Source organism: Crinia signifera, chromosome 2 (assembly GCF_055691185.1).
Source record: "Crinia signifera chromosome 2, ASM5569118v1, whole genome shotgun sequence".
In the NCBI taxonomy this organism is placed as follows: Eukaryota; Metazoa; Chordata; class Amphibia; order Anura; family Myobatrachidae; genus Crinia; species Crinia signifera.
The window spans coordinates 286,843,225-286,868,253 of NC_139218.1; the positions used below are offsets into that span (position 1 = coordinate 286,843,225).

Genomic DNA, 25,029 nt, shown 5'->3' on the forward strand with positions numbered 1-25,029 from the left:
ACCACTCCAATAGGTTGTAGTATCGCGAATCTGTCGAAAACTACAACCCAAGCTGAATCAGGCCCAATAACTAAGTGACTCATTGATCATACCTCCCAACATGACCCATTTAAGGAGGGACAAAATGCTCTGATCCTTGACTTCCTTGCAAGTGGCAGTTGCAGAGGTGGGATTGCACCACTGTCCAAAATTTAAATAGGGGAGCCACACCTGTCAGTGATTCCTGGACTGTGGTGATTGGGGTGGCAGTTGGAGGGGCTCTCCTAATTAAATTTTGGACTGTGCTGCAGCCCTGCAACTGCCACTAGCATGGTAGTCCAGGAACAGAGCATCTTGTCCCTCCTGGAATGGGTCTTGTTGGGAGGTATGCAGCCAGGGTGGGTTGGCGGATATCTTGAAGGCGGGAGGGCAGCGCTTCCAGTACGAGGCAACTGTGTTACCTGCACAGCATGACCTCTGATGTCATCATGCTGCACAGAGCTGCACTGCACCCGCTCAGACGATGCATGGCATTAGACTGTGCATGCGCAATCTAATCACGAAATCTTGGGATTGGAAATCCCGCGGTGTAGGAGCCAAATCCAGGAATTCCGACGATCCCGGGATTGACCACCCTAGTGCAGAGTAGTTGGTGGCTGTAGGGAATGCTGGGAGTAGAGATGGGCAAAACGGATCATTAAGCTGAGCTGGGATCCGACGGATCTCTCGGTGGAAAGATACAGATCTTTTAGATGGGTCATCGGCTCACTTAAAAAAAGGGGGAATATACATAACCGAGTAAAAATACTGATCGATGGCTGGGTGCAGAATCGCCATCGATGGCAACCATCGATGGCGTCTTCACCGATGGCCATCCCTGGCAGTAGCAGCTAATCTTTCTATCACTTGTAGTCAAAGCACTGTACTCAGTATCCAGAGGTAGTACATCTCAGCTGCCACAGGTGGCAGCACCGAGATCAAGAAAATGCATTGTAATGGAAAACGAAACTGAAACGGATCACCTTTTTTGGGATCGGCGGTTCACTCATTCTTGAATGGGATCCGTTCAAAAGATTCGGTTCATTCGCGGACGACACATCTCTAGCTGGGAGGAATCTGCCTCGGATCCCTGACACAGCAGCGCTGCAAAGAGAAGACCCCGGCTAGCGCTGGTGTAACACAGCGCTGCAGAGCCCCGCCTGGAGGGGTTTTGTGCATTTCAAAATAAGGTAAACCCCCAGAAAACTAGGTTTTTACCACATTTTTTGTTTAGTGCATGCCACCCATTGTCAGTAGCATGCCAATGTCCGAGGAAAGGCAGACACTAAGGATAAAAGTAAAAGACTAACAATGGAAGAGCGCTGGAGAAAAGTGTATTGCTTGGTGACAACTTCTCACTCAGTGGTGTCACTTAATTTAGTGGCACCAGGTGCAGACTATATTCACTCGCAGGTGCATGGAGAAGCATGGTGGCATGAGAGGAGCAGGGCCTCATGTGACAGGAGCAGAGTGTTGCACATAATGTTACAATGCTTAACCTGAATCCTGTCATTAAAAAGGAGCTGGTATTTTGGTGCCACCCCTCAGGGGATGACATCTGGGAGTAGCCAGCATACCTTGCATCCCATAGTGATGGCACTGCTTTGCAATACCCTTGCAGTGCACTTCTCACTGAAAACCAAGACCGTGGAGGAAGCTCTTACAAATGATGGTGTCCTTAATGATATCCCCGATAACTGGAATTCTTCATTTCTCTGCATTATAGATAGGTATTATCCGCTTAACAGAGTAATCACCAAACAATAACTTCTAAGAGAGTACATAGCTTTACAGAGTTTACTCTCCTCTTAAAGGATTGTGTGAAAAAAGTTAGAATGTGCCAGTTTGGGGGAGTCAGGAGACATGACCAATCTCTTGCACTACACGGTAGAGCCCACTCAGGATCAACCAGTGAAATCATTGCACATCAGCATAAAGGCATCATTAATGTACTGTCTCTGCCCCCTGCCTCCAATGCATTAATGACTGAAACAGCGAGCATTCCCCCGGAACGTAGAATATGGTGAGCGGCCGGCGCAGGGGTTAAACGACGAGGATTGCTTGTTTCGGCTATCCCCGCTGTTTAAACAGTGTCAATTATTTGATGGTGAGTGGGTGCGAATGGATTAGCAGATTTACACAAGGCCGTTCGCAGCCTTGCACATTGGCGGGATTTCACTGCTGGGGCGGCAGCTATGTGATCTCAGGGCTCTGATTTTAAGCAGCCCTGAGATTGGGTCTGAATTGGGCCCAATCATTTTTATGTATTTTGAATTGCATCATAGAACAATTTTTTCCTGCTAGAATCAGCAGTTAGATGCTACTATCATGCTTTTCCGTGCAAATACTGTATTATCAAAGATTTTTGTAAAAATCACAGGCAAAACATGGAGTATCCTATAACATGATTGCTGATAGCAGTGCGATAATAAATAATAGCAACATTATCGACTTTTATACCAATAAAGTAAATGTAAGATCTTGAATGATCCTTTGTAATTTCACATTATTTTTCTGAATTTTTTATCTGCTTTCAAATCACTGCAGTGGGGAATTGCTTCTGAAGGATTTACTGCTTTCTGTCACCTCAAATAGCACTTCAGAGATTTACCTGGCATCTACTTTTTTCTATTCCGTGCTGTTAAAAATATAAATTTTGCAGCCATTAAACTGTTCTAAACATTCAACAGAAAATAGAACAGAGCCACAGGACACATTGCAGTTCCAAGGGCTGTAAAACATTTCCCAACATAGTGCAATCAGGCATCTGAAGGGTGCCTGTCACATACCTGTTTAACAGATACATATAAGACAAAATATAAGCTTTTTTTTAGTATTCAGTCATTGTTTGGCAGATATAACATTTATTAAAGTACAGTTTTCCCTTATACAGAGAAACTCCACACACAATGGGAATGATTCATATTTGTGAGTTAAGCAAAAAAGACATGTAACTTTGTATTCCCCCAATGGCTACCCCTTAGACATGCATACTTATGATCAGGACTTGGTACTCCAGTGATGGCGCTGGGATTTCTACTGCCAGCATCTCGATCACAGGCATGCTAACTGCATTACGTAGCCAGTCAGTGTAAAACATTGGATAAGAAAAAACAATAGCATACACATTCGACAACACAATGTCAAGCATCTGTCAAGGTATTAGAACCTTCCATACATATTTGGGAATAACTGGTTGTCCACTATTTTTATATAAAAAGTCAAAAGTACCTTGAAGAAATAAAAGTATGATACAGATTTGTATTGCCCATCTCCTGGGTGTCAGGCTGTTTGGGAGGAAGGAATGGGCAGCTTTCCCAAAAATGGGAATGTTTTACATCCGTTGGGCATGCTGTGGCTGTGTCCTTGTACACAGCGTCGCTGGCCCTGGAAGTCTGAACAGCCCAGCCGTCCTGAGTCAGGGCCTTCTTAATGCATGGGCTCCATCGGCAGCTGCCCAGGGGCCCCCCAATTCTAAAAACCTTTAAACGGGCAGATTAGGTTGTCGGCATCTGCCTCCTGAGCTTTATAGGAGACAGTAGAGAATGCTGCCTGGTCATCATGATTGTGAATCACACACAACAAAGCAACCAGGCAGCACTTGCTGCTTCCCAGCCTACAGCCAGACAGTGAATGGCGTCCAGCATGCTGATTAGTGGATGGCTGGAGCTATCCACCAATCAGAGTCCAGCCTTCTCTACATGCCTCCCAACTGCAGCCAAACAGTGAATGACTTTCATTAGGCTGCCAATCACTGTATTGAAACAAGTGGAATGGTGGCACGGATTGGGGAACATGTTATGAATTTTCCCATGAATGGGTGTGGAGAGGCCCCAAATGCATTTCTTTGCAAATACACAGGACCCCTCCTGCAGAATTGACATATTTTAACACCGTAGTTTCATCTAAATCTGCAGCTAATGTGCTACTGTGCCCATCTCTAAATCAGGTCCAGCGTACCCACAGGAATTATCCAGCAATATAAAAATATTTACCATTTTTGCTAAATGACCCCAAAGTCATAACGGATGCCGGATGACTGACCGGCAGTCGGGATTCCAACAGGCATTACACCGACATCGGAATCCGGACTGCTAAAAACCAGACAGATGGGCAGCGGCTATTCTCCCTTGTGGGGGTCCACGACCCCGGTAGAGGGAGAATAAAATAGATGGAGAATGTAGCGAGCCACTGTGCACTCAGCGTGGCGAGCACAGCGAGCCCGCAAGGGGCTTTGGTGCTCTCCCCCACTGTCTGACTCCCCGCAGTTGGGATTCCGACGTTGGGCTAATGACTGACAGAATATCGACTGTGGGTGTCTTATACCACACACGTCATAACAGGCCTGTTTTCTGACTGAATAGTGTTACAATTAGATAAAATTGGAACAATCAGTGAAGGATAGAGAATTTCTGCCAATGCTTTATTTCTGTAATAGACTTTTTACATTACAGATTTGTTTTTGCTGTCTATCACTTCCATCAGTTTGGTATAGCCTCAGGGAATATTTGCCTTAAACCTCAACAAAAGTTGTGAATACTGTGACCTAGATTCAGTAATATGCTGTTATAAGGGCAACTGTCTTTGCTGTGATGCAGTTTATTGAAATATTATCATGGATCTAGTACTGTCTAAAGACAGAAGCATATTTCCACACTACAGTATGGCGGTTATTCTGGTTGACTCGCAATGCTGCGAATTCACTGCCTGGCAGGTCCACCAAACCCCGCCCGGCAAAGGCAATGGCTGTGAATGGATGTTTAACGTAAACATCCATTGGCAGGGTAGGGGGAACCACCATCGTGATCATCCAATGATGGTGAAGGTTTACGCATATCTAAAGTGACTCTCGGGTTACTTAGATATGCGTACCCCCTCAGAAGGAAGTGGGCGGGCAGCTGACATCCAGTGATGTCAGCTGCCCGCCCATCCCTACCCGCATCACCGGGTGATTTGCATGGGGACGCCCAGCGTTCTCATGGGAACGCCCATGAAGCACTGGGTATACCCATGGTAAAATTGTGGGTGCGTGCGCCCAGCGAATACCCTGTTTGCCGTGGCCGCACACACCCTACATCTGTACATGCGCAGAAATGCATCTGTGCATGCGCAGATGCACACCATCTCTCCCCGTGCAAATGCACGGGGCTTGCAAACAAACCAAAATAACTTATTTTTTTAATGGTTTTTATTTACCATTTCTGTGAAGACAAACTATTGGCTGAACTACAAGTGAATATTTAGTCAATAATTAATAGCGAAGTACATGATCACAATGAGCAATTGTTCATGCTCCAACGTATACAGGACTGATCCTGTGCCACACAGTCAATAAAAGTCCTTTAGGGACCACAGTTTCTGAAAATTGATCTTAAGGGCTCCAACATTACATGATTTACAGGTCAGATTAGATGGATTAGATACCACTTCAAAGTGTTCCATATATACAATTGTAATAATTACGTTTGCTTCTGTGATTAGATAAAAAACACAATCAGCATCAAACCATTTGCAAAAGTAATATAGGTATGGTAATTGCATTTCCATAACTATAATTTCATCCATGTATAATAGAGTAACAAGACATATCAGTTCCCATACCAATAAAGAGATTCCATTCAATATCCAAATCAGCCTGATTAGCCAAGCAGCCTCTCATCACATTAAGGCAGTAATTGTTGCAGGGCTTCAGAGTGGGCAATCCACGACAGTAGGGACAGTACAGCATCTTCAGTAGGGCCTCTATGCATCTTGTATTTGGGCTGAGCTGTAAAGACAAAAATATGTTGCAATTTATTAGCCATTATAAAATAAGAAAATTGTCTATAATGAATAAATGATTACGTTTTAATTAATCATGCTGGTCACTGAGGCACTATATTTAATGACTTCACTATCTTTACAGAATTGTACGTCATGGGCAACAAAATGCACTGGGGCTCCTAGCACCAGCCATTTATGGGAATCAATTTATATAAATCATAATATTCCCCTCCTGCAGTCCTGCGCCATCTCACCACATGCTTCAATACAGTGAATGGCTGTCAGCGCTGTGATTGGAGGATAGCTCCAGCCATCCCCAAATCAGCAGACTGGCAACCATTTACTGTCCAGCTGCAGCAGAGGAGGCCGGTAGCAAGGGCTGCCATGCCATTCTGATTGTGCGACCCTTGCTGGAAGCCCACTAGAAATGTGGGGCCCTGGACAACTGCCCAGTATATATAAGATTGCCTTGCTCACATGAAATCCCTAACTGTAATTTTGGCACACTTCACTAATGCTGCTGTTTATTTCCTCACCTACCCCACACACTGTAGCTCTGTATTTTTGCCAACATGAACTAAGGTGCTAAATAAAATGTATGTGCTATATAAAAACAAAAATAAATATTGTCAGAACAACAAGGTGTAAAGTGTCTAGACCTACACAAATGTGATTTTATTGAGGATTTATAAATATGTTTAGCCCGTACGCAACCTTCAATCATGGCGTTGCACAGGTTCAATATAGGCACTTGATTTACATTTAGTTTAGCATGTGAAGAAATGTAACTCGTGGAAACGCTCAAGTTAGCATTACTCAAATTAAAATTGTGTACCGGCTTCTTTTTTCATAGGTAAAAATCCACTAGGGGAACAAAATATATTCTGTATTATTTATTTTCCAATAAGTATGCTTTTAATATAATTTTCATTAAATTACTAACACCTGTTTCTGATTTAACACATTGAGACAGATTCTCTAAATAAGAAATGCGGTAAAAACCCTGTTATCAGGGTTTTTACCGCATTTTGGGATGCTCTAAGCATCCCCCGCCGGGTTAACCCCATAGAAGCCAATGGGCTTCTACCGTATACCTCCGCTGCCCCGCAACGACCCCCCGCCGCCCCGCACGGACACCCGCCGCCCCGCATCGCCCCCTCCCCCCTCACCTGTGTCCGGGCAGCACAGAGCTGTGCTGCCCGGACCTGTGACCTCCTCCCTGCACTGATCCTTTTCCGGGTGCAGGGAGGAGGAGAGCCCGGCGCAGCAGCAGCAGTGCTGGGTGTGTGAGGGAGGGGGGAGCCGCCGGGACCTGCTGGGACCCGGCGACTCTCACCGCAAAGGACAGCTCTTAACGCAAGAGTTGTCCTTTGCTATAATTATCTCATATGTTACAACATATGCGATAATTATAATTGCGAAGACAGGCGAAGAAGGGCGGAGATTCTTAGAGAATCTCCCCCATTACCACAGACATTACAAATATATAAAATGTTAGGGAAGTCATGTGGCCACTGCTGAGAAAGAAAGCTTTGCTCTTCAGCTTAAGGGAAGCGGGAAAATGTGCATTGTTGATACTGTATGCTCAGTCACATGCAGTGTCCACACATCGCAGATAATTCAATTGGCCACTGCTCCCATCGCAGAGAATTCAATTGCTCACTGCTCTATTCATATGACCATCAACCCCTATTCTTAACCCTTTGGGTGCCAAACGAATTTGTCAAAATTGGTGTAAAAATTGCCAAGCAAACATTTTCATTCATCATAATGACCTGTAATATATACCTTATATAGAAAATATGTTTTTTTACACAGTTTTCATTTGAATTTATACAACAAATGAGAGCGACGCTGGCATTTTGAACATCTCTCACAGAGATGTTTGCAGTCGAAGGGTTAAATCACACCTGATAATTAAAATTAAGTATGACATCTGCATGGTCTAAGTGTACATTTGCTCATATCTCTATCAAATCATCAATGTTGCCACTAGGCCTAGCCCCCAAATTTTGGCACACAGCAGTCCTGAGTAATTTTAAAGTTGGGAGGTATGCAATACATGGCAGTAGGCCTGAGTCAGGTATGCGGTCATCAGGTGGATAGTCAGTAGGTCGACAGCTATTGGTGTAATACCCTGTTCCTGCAATGTATTACTGTACGACTGACATGGTGCATTGTGTGACACACATGTCTGTAATTTCTCAGGTAGACAATTCCTAGCAGCCTCTGAAACTGTTTAAGAGGTCAGGAGCTGGTCACATGACCAGTGTCAGAAGATGACAGTTGAGAGTGAACAGCTGTTAGGCAAGGGAGTCTGAGTTGATGATGAGAGCAGTGAGAAGTGCTGCTGTGTTAACACCAATGGAAGCTATGTGGGACCACATCCCATGGAGACGTGATCTGGGGCCCCAAGTCCAGAAATACAGGCACTGAGAGTGAGGTAGTCTACAAATTATCGGAAACAAATATTTATAATGTTCTCAGCCAGACAAAAACATTTTAGGGGGGTATTCAATCTCCCGCCGCTATTCCCGACGGGGGAAATAGTGGCGGGGCCTTATTCAATGCTGTCTTCCCTGACAGCATTGAACAGGAATCTTGGCAGAACAGGCCTGACTTTACAAGCAGTCAGGCCTGTTCTGCCGAGAATGGCAGGGAATTGTCGAGCTCCCGGCACGCTCCCTTTTCGGCGCTTGGCAGGCAGGACATTGAATCTGGCCAGCCAAGCTGACGACAAGCCACTCGAGAACGGGACCGGGTCCTGGCTATTGGCCCATCCCGACAGTCATGACACTGGATTGAATACCCCCATTAGGGTCTGAAGCAAATATCATTTAACTTTGTGAACAGAACTTTTTCAAGCAAAGTATGTAAAATTGGCCAAAGACAGAAACCAGCCCAGTGGATCTATATAGGAAAGTACTTATTAATAACTAATTGTTTAGAGATATTTATTCTAAAGTGCATACAGCTGAATTACCAAGAGTATAATTGACTTTCTCCCCACCAGAACTCTTAAGCAAATTTTTGCTATTTTCTGAGCAATCTGACTAGATTGCTTAGAAAGTAAGCACAGATCTCTGCCCCGAGAGATTAAATATCTCTTGCTAACTAAGGAGGTTATTCTGATCGGAGCGGCCAAACGTGCGTACGTTCCATATTAACGTACGCTCTCCGTACGCGGCCGTTGGGGTTAAGTCCACCCACAATTCAGCCGCATACGTACGGCCAGAAACAACGTTGAAGGGGAGTGGCGTACAATTGAGCGTACGCCAACGTACACGGACGGACCAGCCCTTAGACTCCGACAACTGGCGTACAACAGAGCGTACGCCACCGTTTACGGACGTCTCTCGTCCGTCTTCCCACCGACTTCTTGCGGCTATCTGAGCGTACGCCAGCTTGTACGGACGGGTCACTATTGTTTTCAATAGAAAACTCAGCTTATGTCACCGCTCGTGAGAGTGAGCGTACGTCCGTGCACGCTGGCATACCCTTCACATATATGGACCTGCAAATCTTGCCTTTCAACTACAATTCAGACAATTAATTAATTATTCTAATTGTTATTCAATTATTGTTTTCTATAAACTCAATTGTCTACCTTAATAAAGACCCTAATAAAACAACATTTTAACCCTCATTACATGTATATTTATTATGTTCTAATGTTGCATTTTAATCACTATCTATGTGTCCCCACATTGCTGTTACTTTTAAATCAAGTTATGTTGGTGTTTGTGTATATGTACTAAATTATGTCCATAATTAGTTTGATCTGATTTTTTAACATGTATACCTACCCTGATGTTATGTGTGATGTTTTCATCTAACAACATTACACATTCATGCATTTTCACTATGTGTTATTTAACTCAAAAACACACACATTCACACAGCAATCGTTGCCCCTCACATCAAAATACAAATATAATTTACATTACACATCTGTATGTATCTGCCCTTACAAACCTGCAAACATATTTTTTAATCACAACACAGGCAACTTCTCTCTGACCAGAAATATTTATTATTTAAATATAAACGTAAAAACTTTTAATAACAAATTATAAGCGGGCCTCGAGTTGGCAAAACAGGATGTGGAGGTACAGGAGAGTCAGGAATATCTCCTGTATGATGACTGCCACCTCCTCCTGGTGCTGTTCATTGTCTGTAGTGAAGGGATAAAAAAAAAAAAAAAAAAAAAAATATATATATATATATATATATATATATATATATATATATAATATACACCAATGTTTGTTGTATTTGTACATAATAAAAAGTTGTGAGTTATGTGTGAAGGCCACATACATTTTTAAACTACATTGAAGATGGGTCTGCTGTAAACACAGTACTAAAAAATAATATGTTAACACACACATACTGTACATAGTAAATAACATTAATTAAATTACTCCTTCTTGGATGAATGTATGCTGTATCCCATTTGGTAGTTTGGTTTTGGGGGACTCACCTCTAACCTCACAATTAGGCTGTGCTGTTTAAGGGTTCTGACATTGTTGCGGCTTAAGCACTCCTTACTATTTTAAATTTAGGACATTGCTGTACAAATTATAGGCCTAAAGCTATGTTTGTAAAGCATGCATCCGCATGGCCTCACACACTATTAACAAAACAATCTATAAATTTATGTTGCACATCATGCTGGGAACTGGAGTTACCCAACACCTGGACCCACATAACTACAACACCACTAATGTCGGATATCTCATTGGATGTACTGTTATGTCAATTATTCAAGGGGTGAGGCATGGCCACACTCCAAAAAAACACCAAGGGGACCCTTGTTCCTGGAGAAGGACAGGACACACCTCATGGTCGCCCTGCAGTGATATGTTGCAACTAATGTTGATGTTGGATACACATATGTGGTTGTTGTGATTGTTTATGTGTAGAAATGTGTAGGTAAACATTAGACACATTATTTACTTACGGCTAGTTGAGCCATCCTGCTCGCCGCTGGTTGGATGTCCGGTGGTTGGGGGGGTCAGGAGCAAGGGGGATGGGATAGGACTTGGGATACTGGTAGTGGGTTGGAGTGGGGATTGGAGAGGTTTGGGGGTGGGTGGTGGAGAGGTGTAGGGGGGTTGGAAATGGGGTGGGGAGGGGGTGGGGGTAGGGGAGGGGGTGGGGGTAGGGGTGTTGGTGGGGGTAGGGGAGGGGGTGGGGGTAGGGGAGGGGGTGGGGGGAGGCGAGGGGGTGGGGGTAGGGGTGTGGGTGGGGATAGGGGAGGGGGTGGGGGTAGGGGAGGGGGTGGGGGTAGGGGTGTGGGTGGGGGTAGGGGAGGGGGTGGGGGTGTGGCTGGTGGAAGGGGATGTCGAAATTTGGTGGTCCCCAGCTGGACCCATTGTCTCCTCCTCTTCCTCCTCCTCTTCCTACTCCTCTTCCTCCTCCTCTTCCTCCTCCTCTTCCTCCTCCTCTTCCTCTTCCTCCTCCTCTTCCTCCTCCTGGGCTGCCTGCTCCCGGGCTGCCTGCTCCCGGGCTGCCTCCTCCCGGGCTTCCATGCGTGCCCTTGCCCGTGCTGAAATTTTCATGTTGATGGCATAGAAATCGAAGGTTGGGTTTCATAAAAATGGGGGAAAGAAAATTTCACATTAGTCATGCTCATAACCTCATTGCTGTTATATTTCAGACATTTATCATGCAAACTAATTGATATGCTACACCCAAAAACAGAGCGACTACTTAACCCCCCCCTATACACCCCCTATACACCCCCTATACACCCCATATACACCCCCTATTCACCCCCTATACACCCCCTATACACCCCATATACACCCCCTATACACCCCCTATACACCCCATATACACCCCCTATACACCCCATATACACCCCATATACACCCCCTATACACCCCATATACACCCCCTATACACCCCCTATACACCCCCTATACACCCCCTATACACTCATATACACCCCCTATACACCCACATACTCATGAACATATTTATAAAAATTACAGAAATCATTGAAAAAAAAACGCAGACATACTAGTAAATAAAAACTTACATCGGGCAATATGGCGGCGAAGTGTGGAAAGCATCACTGGCTGCCGCCGGCGCAGGTCAGACCAGCGCCGCTCAACTTGTGCCAGGCTTCTGCGGACACCGGTCTGGGCGTAGATTAGCCGGCGGGCAGCATTATATGCCCGCCGCTTGTCCATGTTGGACACATATGGGCCCCTGGGCCCCAGGCGCCGGTCCATGACCTCAACCAAGGCCAACAGCTCCAGGGTAGAAAACGCCCTAGCCCTGGTTGAAGTCATATTGGCAATGGCGCAGTTATTAATTGCAGGTACATATATCACTTTTGGTGCTTGCTGATTGGTGTAAAAAAATTGTTTGTTTAGTATTAACTTTATTAATCCTTCTTACATTAACAAACTGGATGCGAATAGAAACTTACGCGGACCGTTCTGATATACACACACCATAACCAACAGCATGCTTTCAATGTATAGAGAGACGTACTGTATATACAGTGTGCGGAAAATAATACATGCAACCGTCTACTAATAAATACGCTGATAAAAGGGCACAATACACCGATTTCCATGGAGAGACGTACTGTATATACAGTGTGCTGAAAATAATACACGCAACCGTCTACTAATAAATACGCTGATAAAAAAAGGCACAATGCAACATGTTGGCGTATGACAATTTCATACTCATTACATATGTAAGGAAAGCATTATAACGTGATGTTTTGAAATGTGACTCAGAAAGCATACACGAACTCCAACAGATACCAGCTGACAACACTCATCATTGGAATGACAGGTGCACACATTTCACGATGTAGTACACAATGCTCCACAACCTGTGTATGTGCATATACAGGTGATTGATCAGGTGCGTTGAGACCTGCGTAATTTAAGCGGGAATTATCGCCGGGAAATATCGGCGTAAATTAGCAACTACATTGCGGGGAAAAATATACGCCCCCTTGTTCATGGCGGGAGATTACCATATAAATATTCAGTCAGATGCAGGCCAGAATTGCTGCAAACATGTCTAGCTCAGATGATTCCGCAGCTGAGGACGCTCTACAGAGAGCTACAGCAGAATCCCTGCTTGAAGCTTTGCAGAAGAGGGAACAGGAGCGGAGAAGGAGGGCCCAAGAGAGAAGTAGCCTGCAAGACCAAGCGGGCCCCTCACTAACAGGCCCTGTTCAAACTGCACCAGCTCCACAAGGGCCAAGCAACCAGCCAGAACAAGAGGTTGCATCTCTCCAAACAGATGTGACCCAGCAGGTGCATGGTGAGAGAACTGGGGCCACCAGAAAACGAGCTGCAACATCTAGGGTGAGGACTGAGCAGGATACCACCACCAAAAAGAGAAACCCTGCATTTGTAGAGGCAGAATTGCGAATTTTAGTGCCCAGGGCACGCGAATGGATAGAATTGCCAACCAGGAAGCCGGGTGCCAGTGCAAGGAGAAACCTTTGGGACAAGATCACAGAGGAAGTGAACCAGGTGTCACCAGTGGTCAGAGATTGGCTAGCGGTGAAGAAAAGGCAAGTGTGTTTGTCCCCCTGATAATGTCATATGTGTGTACATATGTTACATGTATGTTTTGAGAATAATAGAAAGGTGTGTTTGTAGATAGTGCTACACTTCAATGTCACATGTGAACACAACCATGTCTAATAACCCACATTTATATATGAAACATGCACCATTGGTGTGATGTGAGGTTATGGGCACAGTTCTGCTCATGTGAAGTATGTGAAGTATGTGATGGGACAAGAGAAAGTGTGTTTTTGAAAGAGTTGTTGTAACATGTTCCATATGATGCTACTGAAACAAGAATGACCAAACTGTGCACATGTAGCTGTGAGAAACTACACATCCCAGTATGCCATCCCATAGTTAAATTACTCCATAATAACCACACTGTCAAGCTATGGTGGAATGTGTAGTTTCACAACAGGTGGAGGTGCATAATTTGGCCATGGATGATGTCATTTCTGCATAGTGATCTATGTATGTGCATTTAGTGGCCTAATGAATGAGATGAGACACTGAAATGCCTCCTAATGGAGACATTAATGTGTGTGTGGGACACATATGGCTAAAAAACATAAGATCACCCACACTAGGAAATGTCACGTAGTCATGATGTTCACTAGCACAGTGGTGCACATATCTCATGGTGATATTTGTATTTTTAAACTTGTAGGTGGACAGACTTCAAAACGACACTGAAGAGGAAGATGACTGACCGGTACAACCACAGCATGTCCACCGGGAGGGGGCCTATGCCAGATAATTTGGAGTATACCCCCCTGGAGCAGGACGCCTTGGATGTCATTGATGTGGCCGAGGTCAGGGGGATATCCAATATGGATAGTGAGCTCCCGGTGGAGGTCTTTGCTGCTGCTTTTGATGGTAAGTCACAGTAATGCATTGTATTTTGTAAGATATTTTTTAGTGCGTATGTGATGGTGACATTGTTTTCAATTATTATCCTAGAAGAAGCAAAAACCCTGGATGAACCGGCAGCATCTTCCTCTGCAGAGCCACAGGTGGAGCAAGTGGTCCAGCCTCCACCAAGACAACACCCCCAGACACAGGACACATGGGATGCCAGCTTGATGGTGACGCTGGAGAGGATCGAGAAGCAAGGGGAGGATGCTGCGGTGCGTCAGCAGCAGGTTGTGGAAATTCTGGCGGATTGGAAGGCCACAAACAGGCAGCAGTGTGAGGCCTTCAACCGCATGAATGACACTCTGGCGGCTGGCATGCAAAGCATTGGCCAACACCTCAGCCGCCAGAATGAAATTCTTGCGGAGCTGCTGACCACCGCCAGGTCCCTAAGGGACAATCCCCCATCTGCTGGCCCACCCCAAGCTGCTCCCCAACCTTCCACCTCTGCTGACCCTCCTGTGTCCACTAGGGGAAGACGCCGCAAGCCATCTGAGCCAAAGGCCCCTGTCCCCAAGGCCCCATCTAAAAAGGGGAAAAAAGGGCCCAAATAATGAGACCTGGTTCACTTCCTCTGTGGTTGGACCCCAAATGTTTAAATTGCACTGGACATCCACTTCCTGAGTTGGCCATCGATCCATTTTCGTGCCATGGGCATTAAAGTTCTTATTTTGACCTCTACAAATGCAGGATAAATTTTTGGTGGTGTGTATCTTGCTTAGTATTCACCCTGGTTGTTGCAGTACGTATTCTGGTGTCCCCATTTCTTTCACCATTGCATTTGCAGGGTAACACATGTTTGGAGATATGCAACCTCTTGTTCTGGCTGTTTTTTTATTTTTGTGTATATTTTATTTGTTTATTTGATTTATGACATTAAAGTGTCAAAGAAGCTGTGATGCTGAACAGCAAATAAATTTATTTTACCAATTAAAACACAATTGTTGTATGTGTAATTTCTTGTGTGAAACAAATACTACATTTATGTGTACTTACTGACCAGGGTATTTTTGAGCATTTGTTGAAGTGTGGTAGAAGTTTCCCATGTGTAACCCTCTCCATGGCCATTCCCATGTTCCTATCCAACTTTTCCCTGCTAATTAGTTTGTGTCAGCACATGTGCAGAGCAACTTAATAGGTGAGAAAGCAGTTTGTGTGCAGGTGAGGTAGCTCCCACATTAGTAGGTAAAAGCAGGTCCAGAACAATGCTTTCCTCATGGAGTGGGTGAGGTAGACAAACAAGGGTCAAAAGGTACATTTGTGTAGGAATGCATATGTGTCCTCCCTAAAAAAAGATGTGTGAATCGGCCAAACATGATAAAATTGCTTGTGGACAAACATGTTTAACTTTGTACATATATATGATTTTACAGTGTCATAAGCAGATGTAGGAATCCTTTGTTAGAGAGATGTGAGTGCAATAATGTGATTGGTGGCATCTTACATGCAGAGTGTAGTAAAATCCAATTCATAGCAGATCAGATAGTGGTACAGGTCTGTATTTTGGGTACTATACAAAGATTGTGTGCAAAATAGTGGGCATGGGCTTAAAACATTGCTGAAACATCCTTTGTAGGTGTTAGATGTGGTTTATGTTATTGTATCATAAATACAAAACCTATGTTTGTATTAGAGTGAACACGTTGACACATGTCGACTTGTGTAGATTGAGTGTGCTACTGTGTAAAGTCTATGAAAGCACGTAGTGAATGTGTATAACTGTTTAACAAATAGCTACCTTAGCATATATAAGCAGGTCTTAAAAAGATTCTTACCTTAAATTAAACAAACCTTTAAATGTCGAAAAGTATAGAAAGATAAGCTTCCAATGTGTTTGAGTGCTGTGTGTGGCTTGCAGGTAGTGAAATCATGGTTTGGACTTAATAGACTGCAGCATTGCTTATTACATTCAGGTGTATGTGTTTGAGTAGTAATCAGCGTAAATTAGCAAACCCAGGCGCACGCTGGCATGCGGTATCTGTAGGGGTGGTCTGAGGTGGCGGTTGGCGGCCGCCTGTTTTGTGTCCGAAATGAACGGTGCTTTAGCCGATCGTGCGGTAGTAGCACCGTTCATTTTTGGTGCACACCCCCGTGTACGCCCATATTTACGCCCATTTTCCCTCATTATTTCGGCCGCTCCCCTCATCACGCCCCTATGCCGCCCCCAATACCCGTACTCTCGCGTACAGGTTTTTTCGCACGGAGAGACCCGTCCGTAAGCGTTGTGGAGTGTTCGCGCCTGCGCATTGGCGATTGTACGCATGCGCAGATCATTAAAAACCCCGGAACGTACGCGTACGGCCCGACCGCACCAACCAGAATAAGGCCCTAAGTCAGTGCATGCAGTCAAAATCTAGTCAAATTGCTTAGCAAGTGACTACAAATCTCTCTGTGTGTACAGAATGAGAGATTCTGATCGCAATCTCTCATTCTGAACCATTAGCTGGCCTTTTTTTGCTTAAGCAAAATTACACACGTGCACGCAATTTTAAAAACTACAAGTTATAGGAATTTAGGAACTGTTTTCTCGGCATCTTACAAACAGTGACTATTTCTATGATCTTTTGATTTACTGTATTCTCTCAAGAAGAACCCTTTTAAGAAAACTTGCGTTACTGCTTTCCTAGCACGGCGCCCGTCTCATTGATTGTATGCCTTAAGTTTAAGGTACTTAAGGCATACAATCAACGTGATGGACCCGATTTTTTAATCTCATGGATTTTATGCATCCATAAGATGCATGAGATCCATGAGATCCATGAGATCCATGAGATAAAAAATCGTGAGCCCCCAATAACCATTGTTAACGCCACCAGCACTATCAACGCCAACCCGAAGCATGGCCAGCGCAGCGAGCCCGTGAGGAGCGGCGGTACACGCCCTCCGACCTTTTCATACCCCCACTATCCACGTGGAGTTGATTTTATATAGTGTGGCGAGCGCAGTGAGCCACCGAGCTCGAAGAGTGGCGAGCGTAGCGCGCCCCGCGAGGGGATGTGGACTACTTTACATGTATTCCGCATCCCCTTGCGGGGCTCGCTGCGCTCGCCACTCTTCGGGCTTGCTGCGTTCACCACACTATATAAAATCATCTCCACGCCGACGTGGATAGTGGGGGTATGAAAAGGTCGGAGGACGCGTACCGCCGCCCCTCGCGGGCTCGCTGCGCTCGCCACGCTTCGGGTTGGCATCAATATTGGGGTGGCGTTAACAATGGGGAGTCCATTTCACCCATGAGGGGGGTTAGCAATTAAAATTGGGGTTTTGGGGGCTTTTTACATTGATTCCAATGTAAAAAGGTCGACGTTTCAATACACAATGGTATTTTCCTCAAGACCAAACATGGCAAAGACAGTGATGCTCGCACGGCGGCGAGATAACAACAATATATTGTTGTTATCTCGCCGCCGTGCGAGCATCACTGTCTTTGCCATGTTTGGTCTTGAGCAAAATACCATTGTGTATTGAAACGTCGACCTAGACGACATGGTACCGTTTTTACTTCCTCAATAAAGTTCTCATGAAAAGCCCCTTGGAGTGACGTGGTTTCTATACCCTTCTATATATATATTCACTTTGTATCCGCACTCCAAGCTATCATAGAACAATGCGGGGTGCTCCTTATCGTAGCAGTCTCTGCTCCTTAAATTATATAGTATGACGGGCCACTTCTGGTCCAATCAGGGCACTCTCCAAACCTAAATTGTCATAAGAATTTTTATTTTGTACATCACCACTGTGAAGGGGACCTCCATCCCTTGTCGATGTTTCGATGTTTAACAGCCTTTGTCAAGACACATAACAGCCAACATCCAAACAGCATCACAGGTTAGGAGTTACTGAACAAGCCTGGGGCGCCCCCTTAAGTAACATCACTAATCACTACAATACAAAGACCCAGTGTGTGTACACTTACCACGCTCCCGGGAGTCTCTCACTAGTGCACACACAATCTAATAGAGAGGTAGGACCGGAACCTACGGCTCCCCACCTGTATCGATCAGCACACAATTTTATAGGAAACAGGAGAGGGAATTATTCTCAGCCACTGTGTACCCTTGGTTGTTGGCTGTAGGGTTGGTCTCATTAGTAGCTGGCAGAGGTTTGGGCACCGATGGTATGCATTCATGAGTGCTCTATATTTGGACAATTTTAGTGTATTATCACTGCCCACAATTGGCCAATACCATTTATGTAGGGCCTGAGTGGTATTAGAGGTATGATTGAATGTCCCTACATGTACCATCATGGGACTTCGGAGATATATATATATATATATATATATATATATATTATACTCACGCTGCCCAATCAGCAGCAACAGCAGCACACGGCAATCCAAATGAACAGTATCACGCAGGAGTCAGCAACGTTTCGATTTTATTACAAAATCGTCATCATTATTATTTTGTAATAAAATCGAAACGTTGCTGAATCCTGCGTGATACTGTTCATTTGGATTGCCGTGTGCTGCTGTTGCTGCTGATTGGGCAGCGTGAGTATATTATATACAAGGCTCTTGTTAGGCTTTCAGCTGGCACCGGACTCCCTTTACCTGTGTTATCTGGATGTGCCTAGCCCCTTGGACTATTTTATATATATATATATATATATATATATATATATAGACAGTTGGGTTCTCAGGTTGGCACTCTGGTTAAAGATAAAACTGTTCCTGTGCCAGGCACATAATGTGGTTAATAGAAAGCACTTACCCCCTCGCAGAAAAGATTGGAGCCGGCACACGGTAGTAGGTGAAGAAAAAAAGGGTTTATTGCAATTACATCATTGCACAAAGAGACAGCTGCCGACCTGACAGCCGTTTCAACTGCATGTGAGCACTTCTGATGAAAACTGCTCACATGCAGTTGAAACGGCTGTCAGGTCGGCAGCTGTAGCTGTCTCTTTGTGCAATGATACCGTGTGCCGGCTCCAATCCTTTCTGCGAGGGGGTAAGTGCTTTCTATATATATATATATATATATATATATATATATATATATATATATAATCCAAGTATCTGCACACTGGGGAGCAGAACGGCGAGCACTCGCCAATCACAAAACAAATTTTGTGAAATCCAAAGAGTAGATAATCAAATCAATAAAGAGTCACCAGACTCTGGTGACTCTTTATTGATTTGATTATCTACTCTTTGGATTTCACAAAATTTGTTTTGTGATTGGCGAGTGCTCGCCGTTCTGCTCCCCAGTGTGCAGATACTTGGATTATTTTTGAGTACATACCCTTTTGGGTTTGTACTTTTGGTTGGGCACCCCACTGCTGTGTGTTTTGGTGAGAGTGCGGTCTTTCCCAGTGTATATATATATATATATATATATATATACACATACATACATAACACATGAAAATACTGTATTTGTCCCTCTACACTTTACTATGTGGGACTGTAGGAGACCCCACAGGCTCAGTGCTGCCTCTGATTAAAAACCCTCCCATGACTAGACCGCTGCTGCTGCTGCTCTCCTCCATGGGCCTGAGAAGCATGTAATGAGCTCCACTTTGTCACTTTGGCAGATAGGTGAAGCTGCAGCACTACCCCACTCCCATGCACAAAACCTTTAGCTAAAAAAAAAAAAAAAAAAATGAAATAATAATAAAAAAAAAATACATGCCAGCCACAGGGGGCCCCTATCTAGAGGGGGGCCAGGGGTACTGCCCCCATTTGGCCCCCTTTAATCCAGCCCTGAGGGAGGATGTGTGATGTCAGCCTGTTTCTATCACACTGGCCAAGTAGGTCCACTCAGACTGCACACACTAGAAATATCGTTTGAGCGTGAGCAATTACAAATGGATTTTCAGCTAATTGCAGGGCTGTAATATTTTCGCAAGCTTTTTGCAGGCATGCAGAGGGTTTGATTTCAGTCCTGCGGGGCAGCCATTACCTGATCGTAGGGCTCTACGATCGCCCAGCGATCAGGTCTGATCACCCCAGCAAATGGCCACATTTCAGTTATCTCCCACGAAATATCCAGAAGCATTCTAATTCCAGAATGTAATATAGCACTACTAAAAAAAATCGGTACTTGGTTCTTAGCACGGCGCCCATCGCATACCGTATATAGTGGGATGCGATGGTATGCGATGCGATATTCGCGTAAATTAACAGGAATGTACAATTAAATATCGCATAGCATCGCATGCCAGCAAAGGCAACGCAATTTTTAATTGTACAAGCACCCTGATGGGTGCTTACAATGTTAAATGCACCCCCATTGTAAACGCTACCCCCACTATCAAAGCCAACCCGAAGCGTGGCGAGCGCAGCGAGGCCGTGAGGGGCAGCGGTACACGTCCTCCAACCTTTTCATACCCCCACTATCCACATAGGCATGGAGTTGATTTCAGATAGTGTGGCGAGCGTAGCGATCCCCGCGAGGGGCCACGGAATACATGTAAAGTAATCGGCGTCCGCTCGCCACGCTTTGGGCTCGCTGCGCTCGACACACTATCTAAATTCAACTCCACGCCGACGTGGATAGTGGGGGTATGAAAAGGTCGGAGGACACGTCCCGCCGCCCCTCGCGGGCTTGCTGCGCTCGCCACGCTTCGGGTTGCCGTTGATAGTGGGGGTGGCGTTGACAATGGGGGTGCATTTAACATTGTACAAGCACCCATCAGTGCTTGTACAATTAAAAATTGCATTGCATGCCGCTATATTGCATGCACTGTGATGTACTTCAATCAAAATTGGGGGCGCCATGCTAGGAAACAAGTACCAAAAAATGATTTATTGGCATTTCTAAAACTTTACAGTTATAATTTCACACCCAGTTTTAACCAATTATTTAAGAAAGTTGGAAGTGCATAAGACAAAATGCTGTATTGTGGTACATCAAATTTTTTTGTTTCCTATTCACACCATGACCAAAATAGAAACTGCTATACATTTTCCAGCTGTGAGACAGCATGAATTGTAATTGGCTAATTAAAATAATTTTTCCTTTTTAATTGATCATTAAATTAAAACCAAGCACATAACTCTAATCTACAGATGTACATTATAAGCAATTTGGGATATTATACAAACACATTGAAGGACATTCATAAAACCAATGTGTACAACTCTGAATGATGAACAGTTTGCAGTCTTAATACAGATGTGCCCTTGTTTATTCTGCAGGTAATCGCATGTTTTGTGCGTAGGCATTGCAGCAGTAATTACCCACTGCTTTCGGTGACTTGTCGTGGTGTGCACATGGCCGGCTCTGCTGTTAAGAAGCTGCCTAGAATGCCGGGATCTGTGGGGGTGGAACCGAATCTGCCAATCACAAAATTAAGGATGTATATGAGGAAGACATCTTTGTTGTACTTAATGCAGGTGGTTGCTGTGGAATTTCTAAGATACCATCTTCACACTTTAAACTTAAGGGGCTGGAAAGTGGGTACTAGTGGCAGTGTGGGGTTTGGAGGATGTCAGTAGGTTGAAGCTTTGCCTAGGGTTCTGAGAAGCCTTACACTATGCTTCCCTATTTAAGTTTGGGCATGCATATGTGTATGCAGGGCCGGATTTAAGTAACAGACCACCCATAGGTACAACATTGTGTGCCCCTCCCCCACATAACTGCTGAAGCCCCCCGCGCGTACCTGTTGATGTAGCCATCACAATCCCAGGTCTAGAGGAGGCTTTCTGTCCTCTCCTACTCCCCAGTGCTATAGATGTCACTGCTGCCACTGCAGCTGGTGCTCCTGTAACTTCCATAGCCACTGCCATAGTGCTGCTGGGATATGGAGCAGCAGTCCTCCGTGTTTCGCAGACCCCCTGCTACCCCCCTCCTGCGATTCGCAGCCCCCCGCAACCCCTCCTCCTGCATTTCGCGGATCCAGGATTCCGACTGTTGGAACATCCTGACAATCGGAATCCCAGGCTGTTTTCATTTCTCTAAACTATAACTCAACAGCAGGAATTCAAAGTGTCAAAAAGTCTGAGGATTGGCGAAAATGGCTTCGGATTGTCAAAAAATGTCCATGAATTCGACAATCCGCGGCCGTTTCCAATAAAACAGACCTGACTTGTTTTGAAATAACTTTACTGCTGTGGGAACATGGCAGCATTGAATAGGCGAGGGCTGCTATTTCCGCCGGCGGAAATTGCGGCCGGAATTGAATACCCCTGATATATGGGTACTAGGAAATTCTGGAGTCTAGAGAATATATAGGTTGGAAAACCTAAATACAGGAAAGCTTAGATGTTGTAAGTCATCAAGTGAAAGTTTTGAGTGATGTTCTTTTCATGCGTTTGAACTTTGCAAATATACATTAAAAACCAGGATATGATGTAAATGTGCTAACATTGCTGAAATTATTGTTTTGTGTGGTGATGTGACATTTTCCACCCAGGAATTCTAAATGGAGTGGAGCGCCTGGCGAGTCACTCCACAGGGGGTTTGGTGGTGCCGAGCGTGCTGCTACACATGGGGGAGGGGGGTGCCGAGCGTGCGATGCGGCCCGTGCTGCAATCACCTCAGCACCTGGTGAGTCACTCCACGGGGGGCAGGGGGGTAATGGGCGATGCGGCGGCGAAGTCACTCGGGGGGGGGGGTTTGCCATCCGGGGGGACACCTGCGCTCCAACTTCCTCCCTGCCTATAGATGTGGTGAAACTAATTTTTCTCACATCACAGGAAGGAAGCCTCTGAGACCTGGGGAGGTGGGAGGTGGCTGCAGCTCATCAGTAAAACTATTGATATTGTACCTGCATCAAATATTGACATAAGTAATAGCGCTGGCCATTCTGTTGGAATTTCAGTACATGGCCATTGTGGAGTTGGAACTAGCTCCACCTGTCATTACAGGTGGTGGAACCCCATTCCACCCAGTCCCCCACTTTAACCCTTGAGCAAATCCATAAAATTCTTAAGGGTGAAAACTCAGACTAAGTCCTAATGAAAACAGGGCACAGCCACCAGCATTGAGAAGTGCAGTACTGCCCAAAATACTTTCAGGATGCCTGCCTGGAGCATCTACAGAACAATCCAAACAGCACTGCAGCAAATATCCTTGTTGCCAGCACCCTTATGTAAATCTCAGCTTAAAATATAGCTTTGTTTAAGAATATTTTTAAATACAGTATGCTGTTGATTTGTGAAAATACAGTACTTCACTGATGTGATTAAAATCTTATGTCACATAAATGACACTGTATTACAATTTATTTTTTAATTTATTTTTAATATTCACAGGATTATGTCCTTAACAGTTTGTTTACATTACAGCAACTACTGGCTTTATTACAACAGTGCTACATCTGATGGACCATACTTCAATAATACATTTGTAGTACTTTCTGCTTATGTTCACAACATAGTTGCCTACCTTCCTGCATTCTGCAGGAGACTCCCTGAAATAACAGCAATCTCCCTCTCTCCCTCATTAGTCTAGCAATCTCCCTCATTTCACCTACCCCACATTACATGGTTAAATTTTTGGGGAAAAAAGGAATGAGAGACATATACATTTACATGGAATCATCATCACCATTTCTCAGCACTTGAGCAAGTATAGTAGATCTTACTAACTGCTTTGGGGCTCATCAACATTTGGATATAAGTCATTTTAAAAGATTCCTCTCAGATGTAGCAGTGCACACCCACACTTCTCGGGGCCACATTCACAATCTCTTTAAGCAATCTCTCAATATATGAAAATAGACACGCCCTTTGGGTGGAGCATGACACGCCCTCCTCAATGGGGCACTTTGCAAAATTCTATTACCAACTATAATCTCCCTGAAACTAGTTTTCAAAAGTAGGCAAGCATGGTTCACAAGGAAGAAAACAATATAAGCAGAATGGTAAGTTTTTGAATTTTTGAATTATAAGAAGCATCATGTCCCCAGAGTTCTTGTTGAGTACTTGTTTCTACAACAAATATGTGCTGTTTCTTATTTCTTCATATATATAAAGCTTACCCTAGTGAACTTTAGGTTGTTATGTACACAAATCAGAAGATTTCAATGATCCTGTCAACTTACTAAAGACCAAAAGAACATGGAAATGTTAACACTGATATTGAGTATAAAAGAAAGTAAGGGAACAATGAGTGGTTGTGATTTTATTCTCTATGCTTTCATTATGGTCTGTTACCAGAAAGTTCTACATAAGCACATAGTCCAAGTTTTTCTTGTTATAAACACACTGCTCATTAAATTTTACATAGAGCGTATCAGTCAGGAATCCATGCGGAGAACAAACATTTGGCCACTCTGTAGGCAAAAAAAAGTTTTCTCTGCAAAACACATTTTTGAATTAGGCTAACCAACATCAACGGCAAATGTGACTCATGACCAGAGGAGTGGTCATGAGTTACATGGACATGATCAGATCTTCTGACACACTGCCCCCATCCCTATCCAGACCAACCGATTTGGCACGCATTTTAAAACCACAAAATCACATGATTGCTGTTGTACTTAGAACAAGAGCTTGCATGTGGGATGGTATAAAATACTATGACGAAATAGAGCAATGTCATAGCATGTTTACACACAGACATTTGTAGCCATTTTTTTTAAGTACAGGCTTTTTAAAGCCAGTTGTATAAAATAAAAGCATTACCATTTCTCATTCAGATTCACCTAGGACAGAATTTACCAGTATATCCGCTCAGCAAAGGTAATGGCATATCCAAAAGAATCCTGTCCATCACCCGTTGTCAATGTCGGATTTGGGCATGAAGGGCCCACTAGAGGTATGCAGTGGAAGGGCCACATCGGTTTGGCTAATCAAGATAGCGTGCATGGGCTGGGACCCTTGATAAATATA

At 44.4% G+C, this 25,029-nt stretch overlaps 1 protein-coding gene across 1 annotated transcript in view; it reads right to left on the reverse strand.

The window, feature by feature from the left end:
* GPC6 (glypican 6) overlaps nt 1-25,029 on the reverse strand; it is a 557,279-nt gene that overhangs the window by 205,586 nt on the left and 326,664 nt on the right. The window contains exon 4 of the mRNA XM_083168797.1: nt 5,620-5,785. Coding sequence (XP_083024923.1) covers nt 5,620-5,785 — 166 coding nt within the window. The remainder of the gene's footprint in view (nt 1-5,619; nt 5,786-25,029) is intronic.